General features: G+C 40.6%; 1 protein-coding gene across 14 annotated transcripts in view; it reads left to right on the top strand.

Moving 5' to 3' along the window:
- Window positions 1-27,287, top strand: part of LOC129765194 (polycomb protein Asx) — a 61,541-nt gene that overhangs the window by 21,460 nt on the left and 12,794 nt on the right. For 9 of the 14 annotated variants that reach the window (XM_055765211.1, XM_055765201.1, XM_055765208.1 and 6 more), the window contains 7 exons: window positions 44-786; window positions 3,522-5,355; window positions 12,859-13,335; window positions 13,757-14,109; window positions 14,237-15,370; window positions 25,534-25,929; window positions 26,181-26,445. In XM_055765211.1, the coding sequence (XP_055621186.1) occupies window positions 44-786; window positions 3,522-5,355; window positions 12,859-13,335; window positions 13,757-14,109; window positions 14,237-15,370; window positions 25,534-25,929; window positions 26,181-26,445 (5,202 nt within the window). Of the gene's footprint in view, window positions 1-43; window positions 787-3,521; window positions 5,356-12,858; window positions 13,336-13,756; window positions 14,110-14,236; window positions 15,371-25,533; window positions 25,930-26,180; window positions 26,446-27,287 lie in introns of those variants that run through there. The other 5 variants (XM_055765210.1, XM_055765202.1, XM_055765214.1 and 2 more) reach the window with 5 other exon arrangements.

Below are 27,287 nucleotides of genomic sequence, written 5' to 3'. Positions count from 1 at the left end.
CTTTTTCAAACCAATATGCTAACCTTTCAAATTTGTATTCCAGTTGATCCGTTGAACGTCTCCGGTAGTTCAATGGAACTGCTAAGCTCTCCCGTTAAGAACCACGAGAAGACTCCCAAACACAATCACCACCTGCGACGAACCGTTCCGCGGATAGTGGTAAAACAACTACCGAAGTCGCAACAGCCGCAATCGACGTCGCGAGAGGAAAAGCGTCCGTCTGGGCCGGCATCGACGATGCGGGAAGTGCTGGCCTCTATTCCGGGATTCAGTGTGAAGCCGCGGCGGAGATCGAACAAGAAAATGTCCACCGCGGCTCAGATCGAACAAACGCGGGAAGGCTGCATCGACCTGGAAACGCCGGATTCGATCCTGGTGAACACAAACCTACGCTCGTTGCTGAACAAGCAAACCTTCCAGATGTTGCCGCCATTGTTTCAGTACAAGCTGGTGCAACTGTTGCCTTCGGTCGATCGACCCCTGGTGATGGACGCTTCCGATTGTGAGCGAAATGGGATTCGGCTGAATCCGTCTAGCCTGAACAATGAGTTTTTTGCCCGGGCCTGTCTCGAGTGGCGCGATCGGTTAGCGGAGGGCGAGTTTACGCCGGAGAACCAACTGAAGCTCAAATCGGAAGCTGAGAAGGAGAAAAGCAAGCTGGATCCGTGGAAGCTGAAACATTTCGAACCAATGTGGGGCGACAAGAGTAGCTCAGCGGCGAATGTGGGGGCAGCGGGAACGTTGCCCAATCCATCGCCGCCACCAACACCAACGAAGGAGAAAGTGGTAAGATTTTGTACATTGAACACTACACTCCGTTTCATAACTATAGTAGAACCACTATTTTTTCTGAGCTTCCAGAGATATGTAAGAAGTCGGTTGAATTGAAGTATATATTGTAGAATATAATAACTATCTTCATTTATAAAACTGGCCATTCAAACTTTATTGTTGTGTTCAGGCGCGGAACGTTAAAAAAACTTAAACAAAATTACAAAATTAACGTCAATTCCACATGAATTACGAGAAGTTTCTAATTTGTAGGTCATCTTTAGTTCTCAATCAGTTCAAACAACCAATTCGGGGTGATTTCGACCATGCTGCGCTATGTTGTAGTGTGTATCTCGTTCTACGTAGATAATACTAATCGTTCAAGCTCTTCAAATCTCTCATGCTGCTTGTAAGCTGCATCTACAGTTCGTACGATCACTTATGGTTGGCGTTTTGGTCGTATAAAATATCAATCAATGGATGCATCATGTGTATCTGAAATCGTATAAAATGCAAAAACACGATTTTCTATATCATTGATGGATTAAGTTGTATATCAGTATAACAATCATTCTATTTTTTTTTGTTTTTTTAATGTCAATGTTTTGTTTATTTCATAAATATTTTGACAAGTATTGCTTCATTTTCAAATTTATGTTATTGATTCATATTTAACATAAAATTCAACGCGTTCACATCAACGTTGTTGTTACTATTTACAAAATCTATGTAATTGTATACAGTTTTTAAGAACTTTGTTCTTGTCGTGAGCTCGATGTTGTTCAGTGTTGGCTGCATCAATTCCTCAAAGGATGATCTCTGCCAGCCGCCGAGTATCGCTGTTAGTTTATTTTGTACAAAACTCCATGCATTTGCCACACGTGGGCACTCGCTATACCTATGAATAATCGTCTCTACCGCTGTATTACAGTAAAGACAATTTGCTCCGTCCGCACGCTGCATGATGTTCATCAGCCTACGGTGTTCCACTTTTTCGTTCACGAAGATGTTCATCAGACTTCGTTGGCTTGAAGATAACCGTGTCGATGATATGTTTTTCCACACACGTGGCCAATTTGATGCTGGGTACTTTCGTTCCACTCTGAATGTGCTGCAGAACAATGATGAAATTCTAATATCGAGATGTGCGGTATTATATACGTACATTAAATTCATTTTCTAATACATTGCTTGGTCAAATCGCATATCAGTGTAAGAAGTATCGTATGCAGGGTCACCAAATCTACAGAATAATCTGTATTCATACAGATTTTTCAGACTTTTCAAAACCAAGAATCTGTAAATACAGATTACCAATTTTTTGGTTTTCATACAGATTTACAGATTTTTTAAAATAACGATCTAATATTACTACTAACTAATTTCAGTTATATAGTATTCGAATCAGTCTGAATGAGTCATTTTGGCATTCATAAGAAGCGTGTAGTACTGCTTTCTGATGTTCAATCTAAAGCGAAAAGATGCAAAAGTCTGCGTCATCGGCTAGCTTTACAATAAATAAATAACTCTGTTTAGCTTTTTCCTACTCAAACACATTGAATGCGAATTTTTACGTGGATACCATCAACATCGTCAAATTTATAATAACTATACCAATCAATGAGACTAAAGCTAAGATTACTCTTCATAATTGAACTAAAGAATTTAACCCTTTGCGGTCGTATCAAATATGTGTCGTACTGGTTGCAATTATTTTTACTTGAAAAAGCAGTGAGATTATGAAAAATGAACCAGATTCCTTCATTTCTTCTAATAATATTTACTTGGGTCATGCAGATAGATAGGTCATGGTTTTCGAAAAAAAATCCAACGCGAATAAAAATGGAGGATGGAAGTAAAATTTTTTATGTGATGAAATAAGGGTTTTTTTTCGAAACTGCAAGAACATATTAAACGAAAACAGTCTGATGGTGATTTTATATTATAATGGTAATTATTTGTGGAACAAACAGGAAATGCATCGATAAATGGTTAAGTGAGTGTCAGGACTATATGTGTTAGGTTATCACACAACATGAAGTAGAAATTTTCATTCAAACTTTTATGATTTTACACTGCACTTGGTCCTTCTGATCTTATAGAGAAAAACTTAGCTCCCAAGCTTTATACACATATACAGTAAAACCTGTTTTTGTGCGGTTTTGTTTGTGCGATTTTTTTTGTGCGGTATATGAAATGAAGCATATTTGACGAAGTTATCGTCCATTTAGTAGTTTTCGATGGTTTATATGCATTTCAGTGCGAAAAAGCATGTTTGCGTCTCAATTATCCACTTCTGAAAACATTCCCCTCCTCCCATCGAATGCATCAAAGTTTTGCTAAGTTTTTGCATGACATGATTTCTAATAACAAAAAGTAATTCTCGTGACCTTCTCGAAATTCGTCAGTCTATTTAGTTTTTGTGTTAGGTACCACATTACCTGAACTCTGTTGTATATGTGCCTATAGGCGGATACTTTAATGATTTCTGTATTGATAAAACATAGTTTTCATGCTGAATTATCTTTTATTCGTTTTTGAATCTCATTTCTAGTACTTTATTGCATTATCCGCGATTTTCGTTATCCGCACTGATTTTTCCAGACTATTCCGCGGATAATCGGTGTTCTACTGTACTTCAATTCAACCGACTTCTAACATATCTCTGGAAACTCTGGAAAAATGAGTGATTCTATGGTTATGACACACAGTGTACAACGAAATTTGATTCAATGTTCTTTATCGTACAGATTACACCCGAACCACCGAAGACAAGCACCCCGACATCGGGGAGACCTGCCCTGAAAACTACGATCAAGCTGCGGCCGACAACAACGATAGCTACCAGTACAACGGCAGCACCTGAAGCGATATCCGGTATCTGTAATAGTGGTAATAGCAGTAGCAGCAGTCACAGTAGCAGCAGCAATAGTAGCAGTAGTAGCAGCTGTGGGGGCAGTGGAAATAGTACTACTAGTAGTCAACCAACCGCTACCACCCCGAGCACTCGGTTCACCGTTGCCCAAAGCGCAGTTTCCCCCACTGCAACATCCTCTCCGAAGCGCGTGCGTACCGTTGGAGCAGTCACGCGAGCCTCCGCCAATCAACATCAGCTAATCCATCATAGTCCATCACACACTACAACAACAGCCGTGGAGTGTGATGGCTCTCCGACGCGGTCAACGCGAACGGTAACACCTGTAGAATCGCCAAAGCCGTCCACATCATCGACATCGATGCTGACTGCGTCAGCAACAGCAGCAGCAGCAACAGTAGCGGAAGTCGCCAAAACGGCGGATGACGTAGTGGATTCTTCTAGTTCTAGCAGCATTCCCAGTGGTAGTTTGAAGCGAGCGCACAATCGATCCCTAACACCAGAATTAAGCAATAGTAAGATATCGAGAGCATCAGACACGAGCGAAAGCAGTTCACTGCTGGAGCTGCCCCAGACAACACTGTCTGAGGACACGAAACCATGTGATAGCAAGCCAGACTCCGAGTTGGCTCCGAGCGGTCGCCAGCCGGACGACGTTCAGCTCGTAGAACACACCGTACCGGATCCGCTGGATGATGTGGAGGTCGGCACGGAAACGATCGTGGAGGAAATCCCCGACGATGATCCGGAAATAACGGAGGTTATAATGGAGCACGTGCCAACGCCGACTCCTGAACCCAGCGAAGATGTGGAGTTGAAATATGATGACTACGAGAGTTCCAGCTCGAACTCCAATTTCATGGAGCGGTCAGTGGCTAATGGTGAGCGGAAAAACTCGCAGCAAACTGTGTACGATCAACATTCGGGTCAGATATTCAACATTCTGTGTGTCCCATCACCTGCGACCTCTTCGACGACGACGACGAATCACGTTACGACGAATATCGCCTCTGCGGACAGTCCTGCCAGCAGTAGCAACAGTAACAGCGATGCGGTTGATCGGGAACAGTCGCAACACCGGGGACAGTTGCAACAGCAACAACAGTTCTGCCATGATAGTAACAGCAGCAGTACATCAACGACGGCTCTGATGTCATCGAGCGATCAGGTGCCACCGAATGCACTTAGCAGTTTTGAGAATGTGCTGCAGAACAATGAGGAGCTGGTGATAATGCAACGAGAACCGGACGTCGCTTCAAACGGGGCGCTGAACAGTGACAGTAATGAAAGTTCCGAGGCTAGCAGCAGTCAGCGAACGGTTAGCGCGGAGGTGAATATGAACCTGACCGCGTACCACCATGATCATGAGTTGCTACATCAGAGTGTGAACAGCGGGATGATGATGGGTAGCGATGAGCGGGAGGAGGATGAAGACGATGATGACGACGAAGAGAACTGTGATAACAATAATGATTCCACCAACGAGGAGGATGAAGGTGATGGTCAGCTGATGGCTGGTACTGGTGTGGGAGGAATGGATGAGAATGGTGGTTTGGCGAATGATGACTTGCATGGCCTGCGGCTGATGACGGCCGCACAGCAGCAATCCCTCGAATCGAGTGACTCCGGTGAGGACGACGATCAGATGGATGAGAAGTTCATAGACGCGGAGAACTATGTACTCGAGAGCGGGGAAATCAGCGCAGAAAGTGAGTATCGAATAGCACTAAGATTCTGGTTGGTTAGCTAGACGATGTCCTCTACAGCGTTGTGCGCTGTTATTTACTGACGACAAGGGTTTGAAAGTTTTTCGTTTTACATTTTGACAACCGTAAATAGTTTATATTATTACTTTCAGCTGACGATGACACAGAAGCGAGCACTCCATCTGAGATTTTCGGGAGTTGATTATTTGCTAAAAGATAGAGATACCATTTGCCAGTATTGTGAATATATTATTTTTTTTTCCTTTGGAAAGGTGTGAACAAAACGACGAAAAGTAGGAGTAATATGTATGATTCAGGAAACTCAAATAAAATTCCTCCTGAAGAAAATGTTTGGCTGTGGGAATTTTAGATATGTGTTACCGTATGTTTAATGGTTCTGGTATTGTCATCTAAGGTTTTGTCTACCGTGAGTCTCTCAACAATTAAAGTTTCAGTGGAAGGCTTTTTGATGGTATATTCTCAAAAGTTGACGGGGTTGTCATTTTTTCTTTCTTCATTTAATCTATCTATGATTAAACACTTCGCAAAGATTCAATGAGATAATAACTGTACTATCGGTGTAAGTCTGTTTACGTTCACCTATATATGTGTTTCAGATATTCTCATTTTTAGTGCCCTCTTCAGTTACCGAGGCATTCTTCCTCTTCATCTCAACTCAAATAATAAATAACACTCTTTTTCTGACAACCAGAAAATGGAAGGAATTTCAAATGAAATATTGAATTTCTCCGCATCAGAAGATTCTTCCCGTCGTCCTTCAATGAACACGGAACAGTAACTCACATTGAAACACAATGTATATGCTATTCAGACAATTCATAGTTATTGAAGAGTTGATCGAACATATTATTATACAGTAGAACCCCGATTATCCGCGAAATGGTCTGGTGAATAATGCTATAAACGACTGAAAATGAGGTGCAAACACCAAATAAAGATAGACAGTATGAAAACTATGTTTTATCAATACAGAAATCATTCAACTATCCATCTATAAGGTCGTGTACACCAGTGATCAGATAATATGAAAACCATGACCAAAATAAGAGAGCAAGTGCCTACTTTTCACGGACAAACTTCGGGAAGCTGTATTGAATTACTATGGAATTCGCTTTCGCGGATAAATGTGCTTCTTAATTTGGTCCATAGTGTCCACTTCATGTTCGCTCTACTTGGCCAGCATGTACGACCATAGATAAAAGTCCAGGGGATTGAGGTCCGGGGAGCTGCGAGGGCACAAAGTTTTATCGAGAAAATCTGTAAAATTCTCCCGACACCACGTTTGGACGATATTCGCCGTAATGATCCTTCCCGTAGAGGTTCCGAAGTGCCGTGGCCATCACCTTTTCTAGAACCTCGGTCTTATAGTACGCGGCGTTGATTTTCACTTTTTTCTCAATCTTTCCATGCCAGGATACGTCCCCCAAACCATCACCGACTCTCTATTATTTAAACATTTTTTTTTGTTGTGTGCTTTTTGCATTCCATCGATTATTGACCAAGTGTAAGGTTAATGTTTGTTATATATATATATTTCCGAGTCCATAAGAATCAGAAAGACAGAAAGACAGACTGACATCACTTCATCTCTCTCTCTCTCTCTCTCTCTCTCTATATATATATATATATATATATATATATATATATATATATATATATATATATATATATATATATATATATATATATATATATATATATATATATATATATATATATATATATATATATATATATATATATATATATATATATATATATATATATTTATATAGAGATGGAGTGATGTCAGTCTGTCTTTCTGTCTTTCTGATTCTTATGGACTCGGAAACTACTGAACCGATCGACAAGGAAATCGGTATGTAGGGGTTTTTGGGGCCGGGGAAGATTTTCGTGACAGTTTGAGACCCCTCCTCACTCTCTAAGGGGGGGGCTGCCATACAAATGAAACACAAATTTCTAAATTTCTCGAGAATTAATCTAGCAAATGAAACTAAATTTGCCGTGTGTAGGTTTTAGGGTGCAATAAATGATTCTATGGTGGTTAAATATTCCTTCCCCCTCTCTTAGGAGGGGCTGCCATACAAATGAAGCACAAATTTCTGCATTACTCGAAAATTAATCAAGCAAATGAAACCAAATTAGGCATATGGAGGTTTAAGGGTGCAATAAACAATTCTATGGTGGTTAGACACTCCACCCCCTCTCTAAGATGGCGCTGCCATACAAATGAAACACAAAATTCTGTATTACTCGAGAGTTAATCGAACAAATGAAATGAAATTTGGCATGTAAAGGTTTTAGGGTACAATAAATGAATATATGGCTAGGGTGCAAAAAATGTTTTTACGGTTGTGAAATACTCCATCCCCCTTTCTAAGAGGGGGGGCTGCCATACAAATGAAACACAAATTTTTGTATTACTAGAGAATTAATCGAACAAATGAAATGAAATTCGGCATGTGGAGGTTTCAGGGTGCAATAAATGAATCTATGGTGGTTAGATACTCTTCCCCCTCTCCTAAGGGGTGGGGGGGGGAATGTGTGGTTCTGCCTTACAAATGAAACACAAATTTCTGCATTACTCGAGAATTAATGAAGCAAATAAAACCAAATTTGGCATGTAACGTAACGGAGAAACATGTTATTTGCAAGTGGTTGAAAAATCTTGAACGAGAATTGTGTCTGAAAATAATCTGATATTAAAATGTCGAGTTTTGGTGGAAGTACTAGAAATTTTATAGTAAAAGGTAATTTTAAAGGGTAGATTAGAAGATCAATCAATGATTAATTCTGCGATTGGACCCATGAACAGCGCTGAGTAAGAAAACGCGGATATGATAACGAAAATAAATTTTGGGCGAGACGAAGGTTGCCGGGTCAGCCTAAATCGGACAATTCCTTTCTCGAGTTTTGCTCTTATCAACACATTCGGCGATCCATTTTTATTTATGTTTCAATATATACAAGTTTCTTCACAGTTTTCCGAAAATTTTCAATTGTCATGTTTGGTTGGAATATGTTTGATTGAAGTATGTGCATTATTTTTATGGGACCCCCCCTCCATTCCAGAGGCGGGAGGGGTGTCATATCATCATAGAAACATTTGTCGTACCCTAAAACCCTCACATCCCAAATTTGGTTCCGTTTGCGTGATTGATTCTCGAGTAATGCGAGTAATCCCCCTTAGGGAGAGGGAGGAGTGTCAAACCTCCATAGAAACATTTATTGCCCCCTACAACCTCCATATACCGAATTTGGTTCCATTTGCTTGATTAGTTCTTAAGTTATGCAGAAACTTATGTTTCATCTGTATGGTAGCCTCCGTCCTCCTTAGGGAGAGGGGAGAAATGTTGGTTCACCATAGAAACCTCCACATGTCAAATTTGGCTCGATTTGGGTGATTAGTTCTTGAGTTATGCAGAAATTTGTGTTTCATTTGTATGGCACTCTCCCCTTAGAGAGGGGGAGGAATGTCGAACCATAATAGAATCGTTTATCGATCCCTAAAACCTTTATATGCCAAGTTTGATTCCATTTTCTTGGTTAGTTCTTGAGTTATGCAGAAATTTATGTTACGTTTGGAAGGCAGTCCCCCTAAGAGAGGAGGGGAGTGTCTATTCACAATAGAAACGTTTCTTGCCCCATAAAACCTTCACATGCCAAGTTTGGTTCCATTTGCTTGATTAGTTTTCGAGTTATGCAGAAATTTATGTTTCATTTGTATGGCAGCTCCCCTTAAAAAAGGGGGAGGAGTGTCTATTCACCATAGAAACGTTTATCGCCCCCTTAAACCTCTATATGCCAAGTTTGGTCTCGTTTCCTTTATTAGTGGTGGGCTGCCATACAAATGAAACATTTAGGGCTGTCTTTATTCTATTTTTTCTGTAGTGAAAATTTATTCCATGTAACGGAGGAACATGTTATTTGAATTACAGTCAACTCTCCCTAACTCGATGTTCTGTATCTCGATATTTTCCCTAACTCGATGGATTTCATGGCACATTCGATTTTACAAGCATTCCATAACTCGATACCTCCCTAACTCGATGCCTCTCTTACTCGATGTGTTTTGATTCATTTTTCCTTGGATTTTCACCTCCCTAACTCGATTGATTTTCGCGTACATGTTTTTGTGCGTTATTACCTCTGATTTCAATTGCTCTTGAAAGTGAAGACGGAGTGTTCGTGTCATCAAACAATTTCTTTTCAAGTATAGAAAACCACGAGAAACCTTTCAAGCGAACAATCAAAATGCTAACCATTGCGCAACGTTTGAGCATCATCGAGCAGGTCGAAAAGTATGGACGGAAGGGGTCTGAAGCTGCAAATAATTTCAGTATTGCACATGGTACGGTATCAACACTATTCAAACTAGAGTAAAAATGGAATCGGAATGGAAAATTGAATCTAGACCAAAACCTTATAAGGTTGGTCGGAATCGAAAAGCTGGAGCGGTCAATGGATTTTTGTCTTATCAAGCCAGAGAGAATAATTTACCTTTCTCTGGTTCTATTCTTCGGGATACGGCTTGCGAATTTGTAATGAAACTGGGAATTCCCAACTTTAAAGCACAACCAACATGGACGGAAGTGATAAACTACCGTTGCTGATCAATGGAAAGAGTAAAAACCCACTATGTTTCAATAAGAAGAAGTTATTACCAGTGATATACGAGAGCAACACCAAGGTCTGGATGGCCTTAATGCTTTTTGAGGAAAGGATCATGCAATTTGACGAAAAATATTCAAATGGAAATAGAAAGGTATTATTTCTGGAATTATGTGTAATGGTAATGTATCATACTTTTTTTTTCTCAAAGGTGGTCATGTTCGTTGATAACTATACAGCGCACCCAAAATCTCTCCGACCAAAGCTCAAATCTATAAGTTTACAATTTTTCCACATATCTTTACTTTCGTAGCTCAGCAGCTGGGCTTCGACATAATCAAGAACCTGAATCAGTACTTTCGCCATCTTCGATCAATTAATTCGATTAGTTAAACGAAGATTGCAAGAAATGGAGGATATTTGTCCTTTTCAACCTTCATATTATTCAGCATTCTTACTGTATTTTAATGCACTCTAGGACCCTTCAGATATACCGGTATTTTATGCAATTGAAATACTTTCACCCTCGAAAATCAATAACTATTTAAAAGACTATTTAAAATTGCTTCAGGGAGCCGAATTTTCCTTCAATGATGATGGTGATATTCCGCTGGCATAATTAATGCGTCGTGAGCTTGCTGATGTCGACAGTACAATACCGTTCGATTGCTCAATGTCTATTAATGATTAGTGCAAAAAGGACCAACACGTGTTTTGCTGTGATCTGATGCCAGATACCGATATACTGGAAGGTGTTGAAAAAGCTGAGAAAAACGCTGAAGACAGTAGTTCTATTGAGATGGAGAATATTCAGGAAGGTTCAGATGATTGTGTCGAATTTTCAACATTAAAGTGAAATTTAAGTGGCTTTTATAAGTACAGTGGGTAAAAATCGCGATTTTTAAAGATTTTGATTGAATTTTCATCAGGAATTGTTTATATCAATATTGCAGCGAAATTAAGAGAGATAGAAGTTGGGCGTCAAGGAACAAATTGTAGAGGGGTTAGAGGGGTTAATTTTTTTGATTGCTTGATTGCTTTAAGAGCAATCAAGTTCAGTATGAATTTTTTAAATAAAATTAATAATTACAAATTTAAAAAAAACTTTTAAATTTTCCACTTCCAAAAAGTTGTTTCAATCCACTAATTTAGATATTCCACTATCATATCCTGTATTAAATTTTCTCATCTTTCAAATGAAAGCAATAGAATCGGATTACGTAGCGTACTTTTCAATGTAGAGTCAGTTTGAGCCAACAGAGTCCGAAACAAAGAAAAAGTTTTATAACTCTGTCATCGTTGAAATTATAACATATGCGTAGAAGGATTTTTTTCGTGAAATATAACCGTCTATCACCTCGTGAGAGATTCTGGAATTTTTTTTTTATATGAGAAAGGTGTTTTTTCCACTTTAAGGGAATGGATCAAAAATTCAAATTCATACCATAATTGGGACACTTACCCTAATATATGACAATTTATGACAAAAAAAAAAATATGAAAAATATACTGTATCTCGATACCTCCCTAACTCGATGGTCCCTTTGGATATCGAGTTAGGGAGAGTTGATCGTATAATGACAAGTTTTGGTAGAAGTACTAGGCATTTTATAGTAAAAGGTAATTTGAAATTGTAGATTAGAGGATCAATCAATGAACAGTTCTGCGATTGAACCCATAAACGTGCGCTTAGTAAGGAAACTTGAATGTAATAACGAAAAATAAATTTTGGGCGTGACGAAGTTTGCCGGGTCAGCTAGTATCTAACAAATTAATTGAATTGAATTTAGGTAACTATAAGGAACACCATATCGATACCTATTTTGATTAGATTAAGGGTTTTGATAAAGCAATATTATGCTTTCTAACAATGCACATGGCAGGTTCGGAATAAAATTTCTTCATCTGTCATATTTGTCATATATTTTGTCATTCATTTTTATTTTTGGACCGCTCTTTCTGAGATTAAATCGTAGGCTAAGTTATTAATTTTCATCCATGATGTCTCTCAAGGGGGCGCGAGACACTTTATTGCAACCAAAAGTTAGTCGTAAAAGTGAACAGAGTTGGGTATCGTTATTTTAGATGGACCAAATTTACAACATTTGCTTCTTTGTTCTGGATCTACAAAATTTACATTTTTGGCATTTAAACATGTTTTAGATTTAAATCCAACTCGTATCTCAGTAGATTGCTACAATTACTGTACTTTTATCGTGGCAGCGCGGGACTTGTTTCCGGCAAGTGTCTCAAAAAAGGCTTTTATTTCTGCTTAATGAATTTTCCTTTCCATGAACAAGAAGATTTCATTTGGAATATGTGATCGATGTGATTTATTTGGAATTAGTCATGTTATATTTACTTACGTATTTGCCGTAAATTTGTGTTAAAAAGTGCGTATCCTTTTCCTTCTCAAATTATTCTTAATCGTTGAAATTATAACACTGTTTCGAAATATGTATTGATAAATTTGTCTGTTGCTCTCATTTCTACTTTTGTTCATGTTTTAATTTACTTATAAATACTAATAAAAGAAATATACAACGGGATAATATATGTTCTTATAATAACAGTAGTGGGCCTTATTGAGTCAATGTAAACATTATTAAAGATCTCATGAATCTGTTAACGAGAATTATTTAAAATTAAAAATCTGTTATTTATATTTCTGTTATTGTAATAAACGAGTCTCGAACTAAATCCCATCCCTGCAAATTGTTCAACACTACCTATCCGAAGAATGAATTACCAAACCGAAAAAATATCACTTTGTGACTACTCACACCATTTAACCCCACATTTACAAATTCCATTTGTGCCTGCTCCCCCTTCAATTCGTGCTTATGCGCCACCCACACGAACTCGAACTCGCAGTTGACACGATCGGCATGTTGACCGATGCTTCGGAGGAGGTCGGAGTGGACCTTGGCATTGCGGGTGTGGCGGAAGCCGGTCCGAGCACCCATGAAGACAATCTGATAATATTGCACGAGCTTGACATCAAAGAGGACGACGATGACGATGACGAAGAGGATGAGCAACAGCAGCATGAGATCGAGGAAGACGACGAGGATGAGGAGGAAGAAGAGGAAGAGGACGACGAGGAGGAGGAGGATGATCACCACCGGGATCAAGAGATGTGTGCAGATGGTGCTGCTGGTGGTGGTACCGCCTCTCAGGGGGGAGATCAGCAGCAGGAAGCTGATATTCACGGGTGTAGCATTGCTGACGGTGTTCAGCAGCAGCAGCAGCAGTCCACGGTGGAACAGACCCTCTGCACGAACGATTTGGACGGTTTCGACGGCATCAACGCGATTAAGATGGAAACTGATAGTATTTTCGACAGCGGCGGTAAGTCGTTCCTGAGGGAGACTTCGTTCTTTGTTTTTGTTTTGTCGTTCTCGTTCCGTTCTCGTATTCATCGTTGTTCTTGTTGTTGTTGTTTTGGTTCCGGGAATAGCGCGGAGATGATGCGAAAGCTGATAGCGATTTTCATTTGAGTTGCGTAATTCTGCGGGGTGGTTATGTTGGGTGCGCTATGCAATGCGCGATGAGTCCTTTTGTTGTTATGTTTTCGTTCGTATCGTGTTATGCTGATGAGTTGGTTATGATTTGTATGCTTCTTAAATTCTAGGAAATAGTGTTATGTTCGTTTAGTAGTATCACAAGTTGCAATTGCTAACGCATAATGGTGCATTTGTGATTCGACTGTAATGATTTTATGTTTATTATTCGAGGCGCTCAATTCGTTCTTTTTCTTGATTAATTCCAGATTGGCCGTTCAAAATGAAGTTGGAACCAAAGATGATGATGGTCGATCAGTTGGACTCAAGCAGCATTATTTTGACGCCATCTACGACTACTAGTGGACATCAGATGGCTGTCAGTAGCGCTCAACATCAGTTTCAGCAAATTCATTCCATACAAGCTGCCCAGCAGCAGCAATTTCTGAATCACCAGGTGCTCATTCAACAGGCTCAACAGCAACAGCAGCAGCAACAGCAACAACTGAATGTACTTCAGTTACAGCAAGCGCAGCAGCAGTTCCAACAACAGCAGCAGCAACAGCAGGTGCTGCTACCGCAAGCGATGTCAGCAGTGAACAGCAATATTCTATCGTCAGAGGCGAGTCCGGATATATTCAATAAAAATAATAACACTCCCCATCCCTCTCTTTTCTCTATTTCCCGCCGCTTCAGTGAAATTCTGCGAGCAATTAACAATGGATCCTTATTTCTCCCCTGTCCAACAGGTTAAAGGTGTTCGCGCGGTAATAAAGTCGGAACCAGGCATCTCCGGTGTGACCTTCCAGGGTCGACCGACAACCGGCCAGTTGATCACACGGATTAAGATCGAAGGTGAGGACGGCCAAAAGGTGCATGTCGTGTCGTCATCGGGAAATGACAATCTGGCACGAGTCATCGAAAGTGTGGCTGGGAACTACACCAACACGATTCCAGTAACGACCCAAGCCCAGTTATTGCAGCACCATCATCAGCAGCAACAGCAACAGTTGCTGCAGCAATACCAAAACCAACACATCAAGTTGGAACTCGACGGTAATCAACAGATTATTCAACAGCAAACGCAGCAGCAGCAACAGCAACCGAAGTTCATCATAACCTCGAGGCAGATTGGTAACAAGATTCCAATTACGGTCACCAGTGGACCCCCGGGTCATATTCTCCAACAGCAGTCCACTGGAGCTGGTGGAACTGTTACAACCACCCTTCAGAAGCCTATCCAATTGCAAAAGATCATTATGTCCACCTCTAGCCTCCAGCAGCAACAGCAGCGGGCACGACTGCCCTTGCAAAGAGTCCCAATAGTGCAACCACAGCAAACCCAATCCCAGCAGCGATTTCAACAGAAGTTTGTGACGAATCAGCTGATCCGTGGCCAGAACGCGGAAATGATCAACACTGTGCAATTGCAACAGCAGCAACAGGCTCAGGCTCAGGCTCAGGCGCTGGCGAATCAACAAGCCCAGCAAGCGGCCGCAACTGTTGGTGCGAATGTGGTTATCGGACCCACGCCAAGGAAACGACTAGAGGTCGTCCCTGGTGGAGGTGCTGTTGTCGCTAGCGGTGGCGGCGGGGGCAGGCGAGGCGGTAGGACGAGTAGTTCTCGACTGCCTCCCGGGGCGGTGAATCTTGAACGCAGCTATCAAATCTGCCAGGCAGTGATACAAAACAGTCCCAATAGACATCAGTTGCGGGCTCAACTGAAACCACCACAGGCGTTCCTAGGCAGTTCCAATTCGAACTCGAGCAATAGTAGCAATAGTAACAGTAGTAGCAGCAGTGGTAGCAGTGCCGGCGGAGGTAGCGGCGGAAGCACGAAGGATGAACCGACCACCTTCGGTGGGGCACTCGTGGGGAATAAGGTTAGTACTGGGTGTAGGAGGTGGGGATAAACGGGCATGTTAAGAAGAACTTCAATTATATCTTTGGGAACTTATGTTTCTCTAAACTTTGATAGTTTAGTATATTCTTGCAATTCAATATACTGTTTTTCTACCTAATTTTCCAAATATTTTACAAAAAAGTGTTTTTCGATGTGTTTACTGAAATTGAAACAGACCGAAAAGTACAACATTTTTTCCGATGCGGGTCATATGGACATATAGTGAGGGGAATATGGACAGGTTTTGTAATATATTAGGCTGTCAAAAAAGTCCTGCGGTATTTTTTTTGAATTTTCATTTGTTCATAAAATTAGTTACAATCATCTGTTTTAAGTCAAATATGCGCCGTTTTGTTCGATGACTTGTTCCCAACGAGATGCTAACTTCATAATACCCCTGTTATAGAAGCTCGCTTCCTTATTGGCAAAAAACTCGGATAGCCAATTTTCACAGGCCTCTTTTGTGGCTAACTTCTGACTACCTAGCTCGTTCGCCATGGACAAAAACAGGTGGTAGTCACTTGGTGCAAGGTCCGGACTATACGGCGGATGCAAAAGAACCTCCCATCCGAGCTCCCGGAGCTTCTGGCGCGTCACCAAAGAAGTGTGTGGCCTGGCGTTGTCCTGATGGAAGACAATGCGGCCTCTGTTGATCAAAGATGGCCTCTTCTTCATGAGTGCTACCTTCAAGCGGTCCAGTTGTTGGCAGTACAGGTCCGAATTGAGCGTTTGGCCATAGGGAAGCAGCTCATAATAGATTATTCCTTGACAATCCCACCAAACACAGCAGAACCTTCCTGGCCGTTAATGAGGGCTTGGCCACCGTCTGAGCCGCTTCAGCGGGCTTCGACCACGACCGTTTGCGCTTCACGTTGTCGTAAGTGACCCACATTTCATCGCCAGTCACCATCCGCTTCAGAAACGGGTCGATTTTGTTGCGATTCAGCAGCGATTCACATGCGTCGATACGGTCAAAGATGTTTTTTTGCGTCAACGTGTGTGGCACCCATACATCGAGCTTCTTTGTGAATCCAAGCTTCTTCAAATGGTTAATAACAGTTTGATGACTTATCCCCAGCTCTTGGCCGATGCTACGGCTGCTACTATGCCGGTCTTTCTCGGCTAATTCAGCGATTTTGTCGCAATTTTCGACGACAGGCCTTCCGGAGCGTGGCGCATCTTCGACGACCTCTACACCAGAACGAAAACGTTGAAACCATCGTTGTGCGGTGGAAATGGAAACTGTATCGGGTCCATAAACTGCACAAATTTTATTGGTAGCTTGAGATGCATTTTTGCCTTTGTCATAGTAGTACTGTAAAATATGTCGGATTTTCTCTTTATTTTGCTCCATATTTGCGACACTATAACTCACGAACGACTTAACGACTTATAACTCACGGACAACCTTAACCAAACACTGCCGGGGATTATATTATAGCGCGCAAAAATACCTTTCCAACAAGCTATAGTATGACTCGATACAATGAATACAACTAGAACTACGCGCTTACAACGACACCTCGCGGAAATACCGCAGGACTTTTTTGACAGCCTAATATGAAGCGTAGAGGTTTATCGATCGCGAGAGTAATAATTTTATTCAACCAAGGTCTGAACTTCTCACGAATGTCCGTTAAATGATGAAAAAATCGAATTGATCTATCTAGAAGTGATATGGTGCTTTTCAGTAGTATAAACCAGTTATACTCAACCTGCGGCCCACCAGGCACTTTTGGTGGGTCCGCCTGGCCCGAAACCCAATCACGAAAACTTAAGAAATCATTTAGAAAACATGAGATGCGAATAACGGAGTTTAACACATTACACATTACACATCTACACATTAGTTGCTTTTTTTTATCCAAAATATATATTTTTATTAAGGCTCAAGCCGGAAGTTCAATATTTCGACAATGTTTGCTTACAACTATGTTAGTAATATGTGACCGATTACTCGCGGTTGGCTCGAGGTTAGTATTACAAGTGTTCTCATAATTGGTATGTTGCAGTCTTCGATGCTCTGTACGTGTGCCCGACACGGGATACTTCCTATTGGGATGCAGCTGACCATTAATCAGCAACGCCTCCCTAGTCTGTACCCCATATCTAGCGTGGTGCGTCTTTCTCGACTCGAGGAATCCAGGATAGAATGGTCACTAGCCGGCAGAATCATCAGCTCGTTGCTTAGTTAAGTGGTATTAGTAGATTAAATATCTATTTTGTGTAATTTTGGATGATAAAACAAATAAAAGTAATAATACCGGGAGAAATGACAAAATTTTGAATGATAATGTTGTTAAATGGTCGGATATTGTTGTTGCTGCTGAAAAACAAAATAATGATTCAGTAGTAGCACCGATGACAACGAAAAATGTTTCAAATGTAGAATGAAGGGTACTTAGAAATCGGGAACCTAAGGAAACTGCAAATAAGGAAAATCTTGATAGAAATGACAGCGGTAACAAAGGTGAAGAAAGCGGTGTAGCATCTGCTCCTGCGATTGAGACTGTTCCAATTGACAAAATGACCACTGATAAAAGACAAGTCTTCTGCGATGATGAAACTTGATGAAACTGTCTGTTTCAAACCAAAGAACAAACAAAACATTGATATTACCCGTTCTGAACTGCATTCCTCGTTTGATCCAGTAAGATTGCAGATCAAATCGATGCGAATTGTAGAAGCTACAGGGGAGGCCTTCATACGATGTGACTCGAGGGAAACTGCTGCCGTTTTATTGAAGGAAGCAGAAAAAAACTCGGAAAAAAGTATGAAATTCGCATCAGACAGCCAAACAAACCAAAGTTGAGGATTGTTGGTCATGACGAAGAAATTAAAGAAGGTGATGGTTCTATGTTTTTAGATAAATTGAAGAAACAAAATAACTTAAACGAAAATGCGGAGATACAACTCGTTAAGTCATACAAGAATAGAAAATGGAAACGTAGCGCAAATATAGCGATTATTGAAGTTGATGCGGTAACGTTCGAAGCATTACTGAAAATGGAAAAAGTGACTGTCGGTTGGGAAATATGCAGAGTTTTCGAAGCAATTAGTGTCTTGAGATGTTACAAATGTTGGAGCTACGGGCATAAGTCCCCAGATTGCAATGATAGTATACGTTGTCCGTATTGTGCTGAATGTCATAAGTCAAAAGATTGTAAAGCAGACTATGAAAAATGTATCAATTGTGATAAGAACAATCGAAAGAAGAAGTTTGATACTGATCATCAGTTGGATATCTGCCACTCGGCTTTAAGCTATGAATGTAGTTAGGAAAGCAAGAGAGCTTGTTGACTATGGCAAATAGCAGCCAGATTGAGATATTTGAATGCGGCTGGTTTATTCACTCCTTTCGATGACATTTCTCTCAGCATATATGACATAAAACCTTTAGCGGTGGTAATTGTTGAAACACATTTGACTGATGATGTTAATCTATGTTTATACTCTCTTCTTGGATACCAGATGATTAATTGCATATCACATTCGAAACATACTGGTGGTGTTACCATATATGTGAAAAATGGACATTTGGTAGAGTTAGTTAAAAACGATAAGAAAAATGGAAACTGGTTCCTTGCAATAAAAATTAGAACAGGAAATCAGAAGTTACTTGTTGGCAGCGTGTATCATTCTCCTAGTTTCAGTGATAACGAATTCTTGAGATTACTTGAGCATGAATGGCTTTCAGATGCGATGAATGATGGTATCGAAAATATAATTTGTGGTGATTTCAATATAAATTACAACAGTATGTACGAGAGTCGTGAGTTGAGACGAGTGGCAGATGTGTGCGGTTTGAAGCAGTATGTTGTACAAGACACCCGAGTAACCCAACTAAGTAGCACAAAGATTGATTTAGTTTTGTCTAATCATGAAAACTGCGTGGCAAATGTTTTACATGATTATAGAATTTCAGATCATGAGACTATTTGTGTTAAACCAGGTAGCTATTTTGTTCCAGACACTCAAAATGAGCATGTTTCGGTTAAATCATGGGTTCGTTATAATCAGGCGAATCTTTGCAATTTATTAAGACAAAGTTTGTCTATTTCCTCTACTGTCGGCAAAAGTTTAAAGTCTCTATAATACAAGACCTTCCTTCCTACTGTCGGAAGCGATATTCATGGTGAAACGAGAGCATTTGATGAAATCTTAGAAAAAAGTGTATCGCAACTAATAGATATCAAAATCGTTACAACACATCCAGTAAACAGCTGGTATTCCAATCATCTGGCTAATCTAAAGTGTCGCCGTGATAGATTGTGTGGTAAGCATAGGCAAGATAGAACAACGCGAAACTGGAATAATTATGTTGCTGCTAGAAATCTATATTCAAGGGTGCTGAGAGAGGCAAAAAATACAATGTTTCAAGAAGAATTGGAAATAAATAAATATGACGGAAGAAAATTATGGAAAACAATTAAACAACTACTGAATTCCAAGACGACGAAACCGAATAGAATGAACTTCGATGACATAGAAATAACAGACGAACAAGAAATTGCAAGTCGCTTGAATGAGCATTTTGTTGATAGCGTGATTGAAATACATGAAAGCATTCCTCCATGTCAGACAGTGTTGGTGTCGAATGTGTGTGCGCATTTGAGGAATTTCTCATTGGTTACAAATGATGAACTCAACGAATTAATAAAGAATTTGAAACGTACATCAGGAATTGGAAATGTGTCAACCCAAGTATTTAGAGACGCGTCGTTAGTTATGAATGGTATGTTGTTGAAAATCGTAAATGAAAGTCTTCGATGCGGTGTAGTTCTAGAACCGTGGAAAGAATCGATGGTAATACCTATCCCGAAAGTGACAAACACTACTGATGCAAAGCTACACAGACCCATAAATATGTTGAGACTGCAAGAACAAATTTTAGAGCTGTGTGTGAAGAAGCAGTTGCTGGAATTCATCAACAGAAAAGGTTTTCTGATTCCAGAACAATCAGGCTTCCGAAAGAATCATTCTACTGAGACTGCGATAAACTTAATATTACGCAAATGGAAGTCTAATATAGAGAATGGAAAATACACGTTAGCTGTGTTCTTGGATTTCAAAAGAGCTTTTGAAACTGTTGATAGACGGAAGCTTCTTCAAGTATTACAGAACATAGGAATTGTTGGTGTGGTTTTGCATTGGTTTACAAGCTATTTGAATAATAGAAGTCAAAAAACTAGATTTGGAAATACTACATCGGATCGAAGACTAAATGATTTAGGTGTTCCTCAATGTAGTGTGTTAGGTCCTTTGTTGTTTATTCTCTATATTAATGACATGAAATATCATACAGGAAGAGGTGTATTGAAATTGTTTGCCGATGACTCTACAATTTATTGGGTGAATGATGACTTGTCTACAGCAATAGCGGAGGCAAACGAAGACTTGAAAATAATTACGGAGTATTTGAAAATGGAGAGACTTTGTCTGAATCTTTCCAAGACGTACTGGATGATAATCGGAAGTCGGAAGAAAGACGGACATCCACCTATGTTCATGGATGGTGTAATGATTGAACGAGTAAAAATTGTTAAATATCTAGATGTGCAAGTCGACGAGAAGCTAACGCTCATTGAACATGTTGACTACGTTATAAAAAAGGTGGCTGTTAAATATGGTGTGCTTTGCCGGATAAACAGGTATCTAACATTCGAATTTAAGGTGACGTATGTACGGTCTGTTATAATGCCACATTTTGATTATTGTGCTACAGTATTGCTACATGCTTTAGATACGCAACTACAAAGACTGCAATGTTTACAAAATAAGATAATGAGAGTGGTTCTTAGATGTGGTAGGTACACACCAAGTGTTTCGATGTTGGATATGCTTTAATAGTTGTCCGTACAACAAAGGACTGTCCGAAATTGCCTGATTTTTATTCATAAAATGAAACTCGGATTACTACCTGATTATTTGATGGAAGATGTCGAATATGGAAGAGACGTGCACTCTCATAACACTAGAAGAGCAGCTGACTTTAGATTACCATATCTTACAAAAACAACGACACAACGATCACTTTTCTATCGTGGACTACAAATTTACAACACATTACCTCAAGACGCTAAAGAAATGACAAATATCGCACAATTCAAAAGGACAACAATTGACTTCGTTAAAAAAAATTATTGACCGCTGACATGAATGTCAGCGAATGAGAACAAAATGATAATTATATAATGACTACAGAATGTACATTTCATAATTGACTAGATGTGATGGACTTAGAGTGATGGCCATACGCGGGAGTAGACGCAACGAGAAATATAGTACCAGAAAAAATCCGACGACATCAAGTAATATAACATTGAAAAACTAATTATCTACGAGATAATCAGTCCCTCCCACTCCAAGAGATGCGTATGGGGTGGAGGTAGGACCCAAAAAAAATGAAAGGGCCTTTGGGACCATCACAGAAAAAAAAATCCGATTATTAGGGATTTCCAACCGAAACGGAAGCTCTTTAAACTTTTCTCTAATTTATACATTACGGTACCCTAACCCATAAATGATTTGAATTAAGGGAAATTGGAAGAATACACATTTTCCTATCGTGTTCTTGTGGCCGAGTATGTATGAGGGACGTACAATATTCAAATATCACTGCTAATAAGACAGGTGTAAATTGGTCGCTCGAAATGCAATTGTAGCATTCGTTCTACAGACAATGTGGATAGAGATAATATTGCAATCTTAGCTCCCCCGCATTCTATTCATTGAGTATTAACAAACCATTCGCGATTTCATAACACAGTATTCACAATTCATCAGTCATCTAGCTAACGATCAGACGTCAGCGAGTCTTTCGAATAACCTATCTCAAGGCCGAGTGTTTAGTTGAGTTTTCCAAATTGGTCTTTTTCAAGGCTAGAGGCCAATGAACTGATGAATTCAAAAGTCTATATGATTCTATACATAATTATCATCATCATCATTATCATCTAAGTCGAATCGCTCCAACTATCAAACAGCAGCCTTTCTCAATGCTGATGTCACACACAATGGTTTTGCTCGATTCTATGGAAGAATGAATTATAGATATCGCATTGTAAGGTGCAATTTTGTTCGGTGGGAGTACCGCGTCGATTTGCATGCCGTCTGGTGAAGAGTGTTCTGTATTGTTGCATCGCATCATATTTGAATCTGTACTGGGGTGTAAGTTTAAAATTTCTGGAACAAGATCGTTACGTTTGGGATGCAAAGTTTCGAACGTTAATACTTTTTTTTTCAGTTGTACAAAGTGATATGTTAATCACTTCATTCGAAAGATAAAAAATGTATAAGTAAAGCTGTTTATTGATTGACCCAAAAACTTGTTTCAATATCTCAAAACTGCTTCGAAAGCAAACTATTTATTTATTTATTTGCTGTGACTCTACATCCCATTGAGATTAGATCTGATTCACTACTTTTCGCCAGTAAACCCGATCCATGGCTGCAGTTCTCCAACTCCCGGCTGCACCGATTCTTGCCAAGTCCTGCTCTAGCTGGTCCAACCACCTCGCTCGCCTTCTTGTTCCTATCGGATTCGATGCGAACACCATCTTTGCAGGGCTGCTGTCCGGCAATCTTGCAACATGCCCTGCCCATCGCACTCGTCCAGCCTTGGCGCCTTCTGGATGCTGGGTTCGCCGTAGAGTTGCGTCAGTTCATGGTTCATTCTCCTTCTCCATACTCCGTTTTCCTGTAAACCACCGTATATTGTTCTGAGCACTCGGCGTTCGAAAACACCAAGCGCTTGTGAGTCCTCTTCAAGCATCGTCCATGCTTCGTGCCCATAGAGAACAACCGTCGAATTAGGGATTTGTACATGGTACACTTCGAACGGGGTCGGAGTTTGTTGAACCTCAAGGATTTGCGGAGCCCATAGTATTGTAGTACTATGGGCTCCGCAAATGTAGTACTTCCATTGACTATGCGTCTTCGAATTTCGCGGCTGTTGTTGTTGTGAGTTGCTATCAACGAACTAGGTAGACAAATTCCTCCACCACCTCGAGTTCATCACCGTCGATCACAGCACTACTACCAAGAAGAACTCTGTTGCGATCAGTCCCTCCATTGCATTGATCCCAAGCCCAATCAGCCCTGCTTCGTGTTTCAGTCGGGTATACAAGTCGGCTACCGTCGCATGTGTTCTTCCGATTATATCCACGTCGTCGGCGAAGCAGATAAACTGACTAGACTTGTTGAAAATCGTGCCCCGCATGTTGAAGCCCGCTCTCCGCATAACACCTTCCAGCGCCACATTGAAGAGCAGACAGGAGAGTCCATCGACTTGTCGAAGTCCCCTGTGAGTCTCAAATGATTCCGACAGCTCACCTGAGATTCGCACACTGCACCGCACGCCGTTCATCGTTGCCTGAATCAGTCTTGTCAGCTTTCGGGGAAAGCCGTGTTCGTCCATGATCCTCCATAGCTGTCGTCGGTCGATTGTATCATATGCGACCTTGAAGTCAACGAAGATAGGGTGCGCAGGGACCTGATACTCGCGGCACTTTGGAGGATCTGCCACAGTGTGAAAATCTGGTTCGTCGTCGAACAACCGGGCATGAATCCGGCCTGATAACCTCCCATAAAAAACTATTGCAAACTATTGAAATCACAAAAATCTGTAAATATGAGAACCTGCTCGAAAGTCCATCTTAGTCATGATTTGTCGATGCATGTCATTGGTTGTCAGCGTTGTCAGTTCTCTGAGTATTGTGCTCGCGCTGGCCAATCTCAGTTTCTATTTTACTACTGTGTTGAACTTTTTTTTTCGACACAATGCATCTTCAGAGTAAGCAAGAAGCAAGCATAGTGTAGAGCGGAATCAAAGCTGATAAGAAATATTAAATAGGAGGTACGTTATCGGTTTTCATATCGTGGAGATTGCGTTGTGCTCCCGTGGCCGAGTGGTTAGCGTCATAACTAACATGCCGGGTGTTAGGGTTTGATTCCCGTTCTGGTCGGGGGAATTTTTTGTCAAAGAAATTTCCTCCGACTTGCACTGTGGTCACGCGTATTCTAGAGCTTGCCACTCAGAATGCATTCAAGGCGTGTTATTTGGCATAGAAATCTCAACTAAGTACTAGTAAAAATGACGCGAGTAATACTACGTTGAGACGGTGAAGTTCCTCTAGGAACGTTAGTGCCATTGAAGAAGAAGAGATTGCGTTATCACATAGATAACGGTAATGTGGGACAAATAAATAATCGCCTGGAATATACTGTTCTCGCGAGAATCAACCATTTTCATGAATCAACCATTTTCAGCTACGTCTCTATTCGTATCTATTTAATATTTATATTTGCCTGAAGAGGGCTCCTGTGAGTGTGTTTGGATTTATTGGTGTAATTATGTTGATTTGAATTGTAGAGGGTTTGAGCTTTCTCAGTTTATTCGCCTCTAGCCTTTGAGAAGACCAATTAGAAACACCAAACTAAACAACCCGGCCTTGAGAAATACTATTTGGAAAGCCTTGCTGTTTGGATCCTTAGGAATAGATTGAACAGACTTTTCACACTCAATCTCACTCCCATTCAGCTGTCCGTTTTACCCCAGCAGTATAATTATTTCAATAATTTAAAATTTCCACTCAAAAATGAATTTAGTTTTCCGTACATACCTAATATCGCTTTTCTGTCAACTCACAAACCGAAATATGACCATCAGCGAATTGAATTTTAATATTGAATGTTTAATATCAAAGCCGCTAAATTACATCCACACGCGGAATCATGCATGATTTTCGGTTTTTGTTTCCCTTTTCCATTTTTGATCAGTATTCATTGCCATTCATTGTCCTGTGTGCACGAGTGTCGTCTATAGACGACATCCGCGCGACGAGCTGTGTGTACGAGCGTCGTCTTTAGACGACATGAAATTCATACTGCTCTTCGATCACACCAGCGCGATGTGCATACTTTTCGGCGCAGTGCTCCGTACAGGGGTAGCACTTCGGCGGAGCACACTGCCGTAATGAAAGGGTTAAATATTATAGAATAAAATGTAGAAGGTGTTCACATTAACAGAAATCTGAAATTCAAAATGTAACTATACAAATCAACCACCTGTCCATATTACCCCCACTATCCGTAATACCCGCAGTTCCCTATGATTTCAACTAATTCTAATATTATTTACAGCTTGGTCCACGATTAATAAACCCGAAACGGATAACGTCAGTGGGTCGACAGCCATCGTCGATTGTCGTTCGTCATGTGTACACTACCGCTGGCCAGTCGAATCCTGGTACAATAAGTATTATCTCAGCATCCCAACAACAACAACAGCAACAGCAGCAAAAACAACAACCACACCAATCCCAGCAGCAGCGGATAATAACGACTGCAGATGCGGCTGAATTACAGCATGCTCAAATCATCAGTGTTTCCGGTGCCGGTGGAATGAGTAATCTAGCCGTTAGTGCCACTGGTCCAGGTGGAGGCAGTTTTGGTGGAAAATACGTTCTTGTGCAACGGGCTCACATTGGAGACATTGTAACGCCGCGGGCGGCCAGTGCTCCACCAACCCAGAATCAGGTAGGTATCCTTTATTCTCAGTACTGAGTATAATCCGTAGTGAGAGACAGTGGAGTAGCCCTTGCTGAATCAAATCTTCCCACCAATCCTATTTTTCTTTCTTTTTTCTTTGTCACACCCAAAAAACATTCAACAAAACAATCAACCAACATTTGCCTCACTTCAATCAATTCTCTACTCTACTAACCCACAAAACCACACCTATAACCCATTGTCACTGCTCATTACTACCAACAAAACATTAAAACCAGCAACAGGTTAATTCAGTAACTGGTGTTCCAATAACGCTAGCAGGTCGTGGACGGCCAGCTTCGGTAGATATTGATACACCTGTCTCCCTTCCTGATTCTCGACAGCAACAACAGCAACCGCAGCAACAGCCGCAGCTGCAGCAGCAACAACAACAACAACAGCAAGTGCACATTATACACCATCAATCCCAGCAACAGCAGCAACAAATCGTTGGACCCAATCCCGGCATTCAAGCGGTGACCCGGAGAGGTCCCGCTACCCATGGTGAGTGTGGATGATGATCAATTATTGCTTTGTTCTAAAGAACGACGGTTGAATTATCAAAAGGACGAATATGGCTTGAGTGGAATTAATTGTTACCGATTTGATGGCCTCCTAGATTTGTGAAATGCAAATTCGAAAATTATACGGTCGCCTTTTCGTGGCACAACTCATGTAGTATTGAGATACTCATGTTGACTTACTCGCTTCCACCAGAATATCAACATTTATTGTTAAATTGGTGTTGGCAACCCTCGAAATAGGAAAGCCTCCCTTATCGTAGTCGATTTCGCGGTATGAATGCTTTGTGGTGGTAATTTCGAGGATACAGACTACATCTTCGCTGGGATAAAGACGTTTAGCAGTATCACCTTCTGCTGCGTGCTATGTATCCATATTATTGCGCAATTCTGAATAATCTAGAATAGTTCTAGTTTTACACCGCAAAAAAATGTCCGGTACCTCAACCTTCTCTATAGTCTGTTTTCTGTATTGTCCTGGTGTTGTCAGTGGATCCCCATCGATGAATCGAACATCGATTGCCACTGGTTCTATGTCGATTTTGTTTTGGTTTAACTACCATTGCGAAATAGCCGAATAGTTTTAAAAAACGATCGATTGTTGAGTCAGTTTGGGATACGAAGTAACTGAATCTGCTGGATTCGCATAATCATTTTAGTGAATGATAAATACTATTTTCAATAGATACCAAACAGCCCTAAACTACACACTGAAATGGTGGAAGAGTGTAGTTCATTATAGCCAGACACTACTGAATCTGTAAAAGCAAAAGTAATTGATGCTTAGACGAGAATATATTTCGCAATCCGCGATCACGAATGTTC

Source organism: Toxorhynchites rutilus, chromosome 2 (genome assembly GCF_029784135.1).
Source record: "Toxorhynchites rutilus septentrionalis strain SRP chromosome 2, ASM2978413v1, whole genome shotgun sequence".
Taxonomy (NCBI): domain Eukaryota; kingdom Metazoa; phylum Arthropoda; class Insecta; order Diptera; family Culicidae; genus Toxorhynchites; species Toxorhynchites rutilus.
Note: the sequence above shows the minus strand (reverse complement) of the source record. Positions and strands in the feature narration are given on the sequence as shown.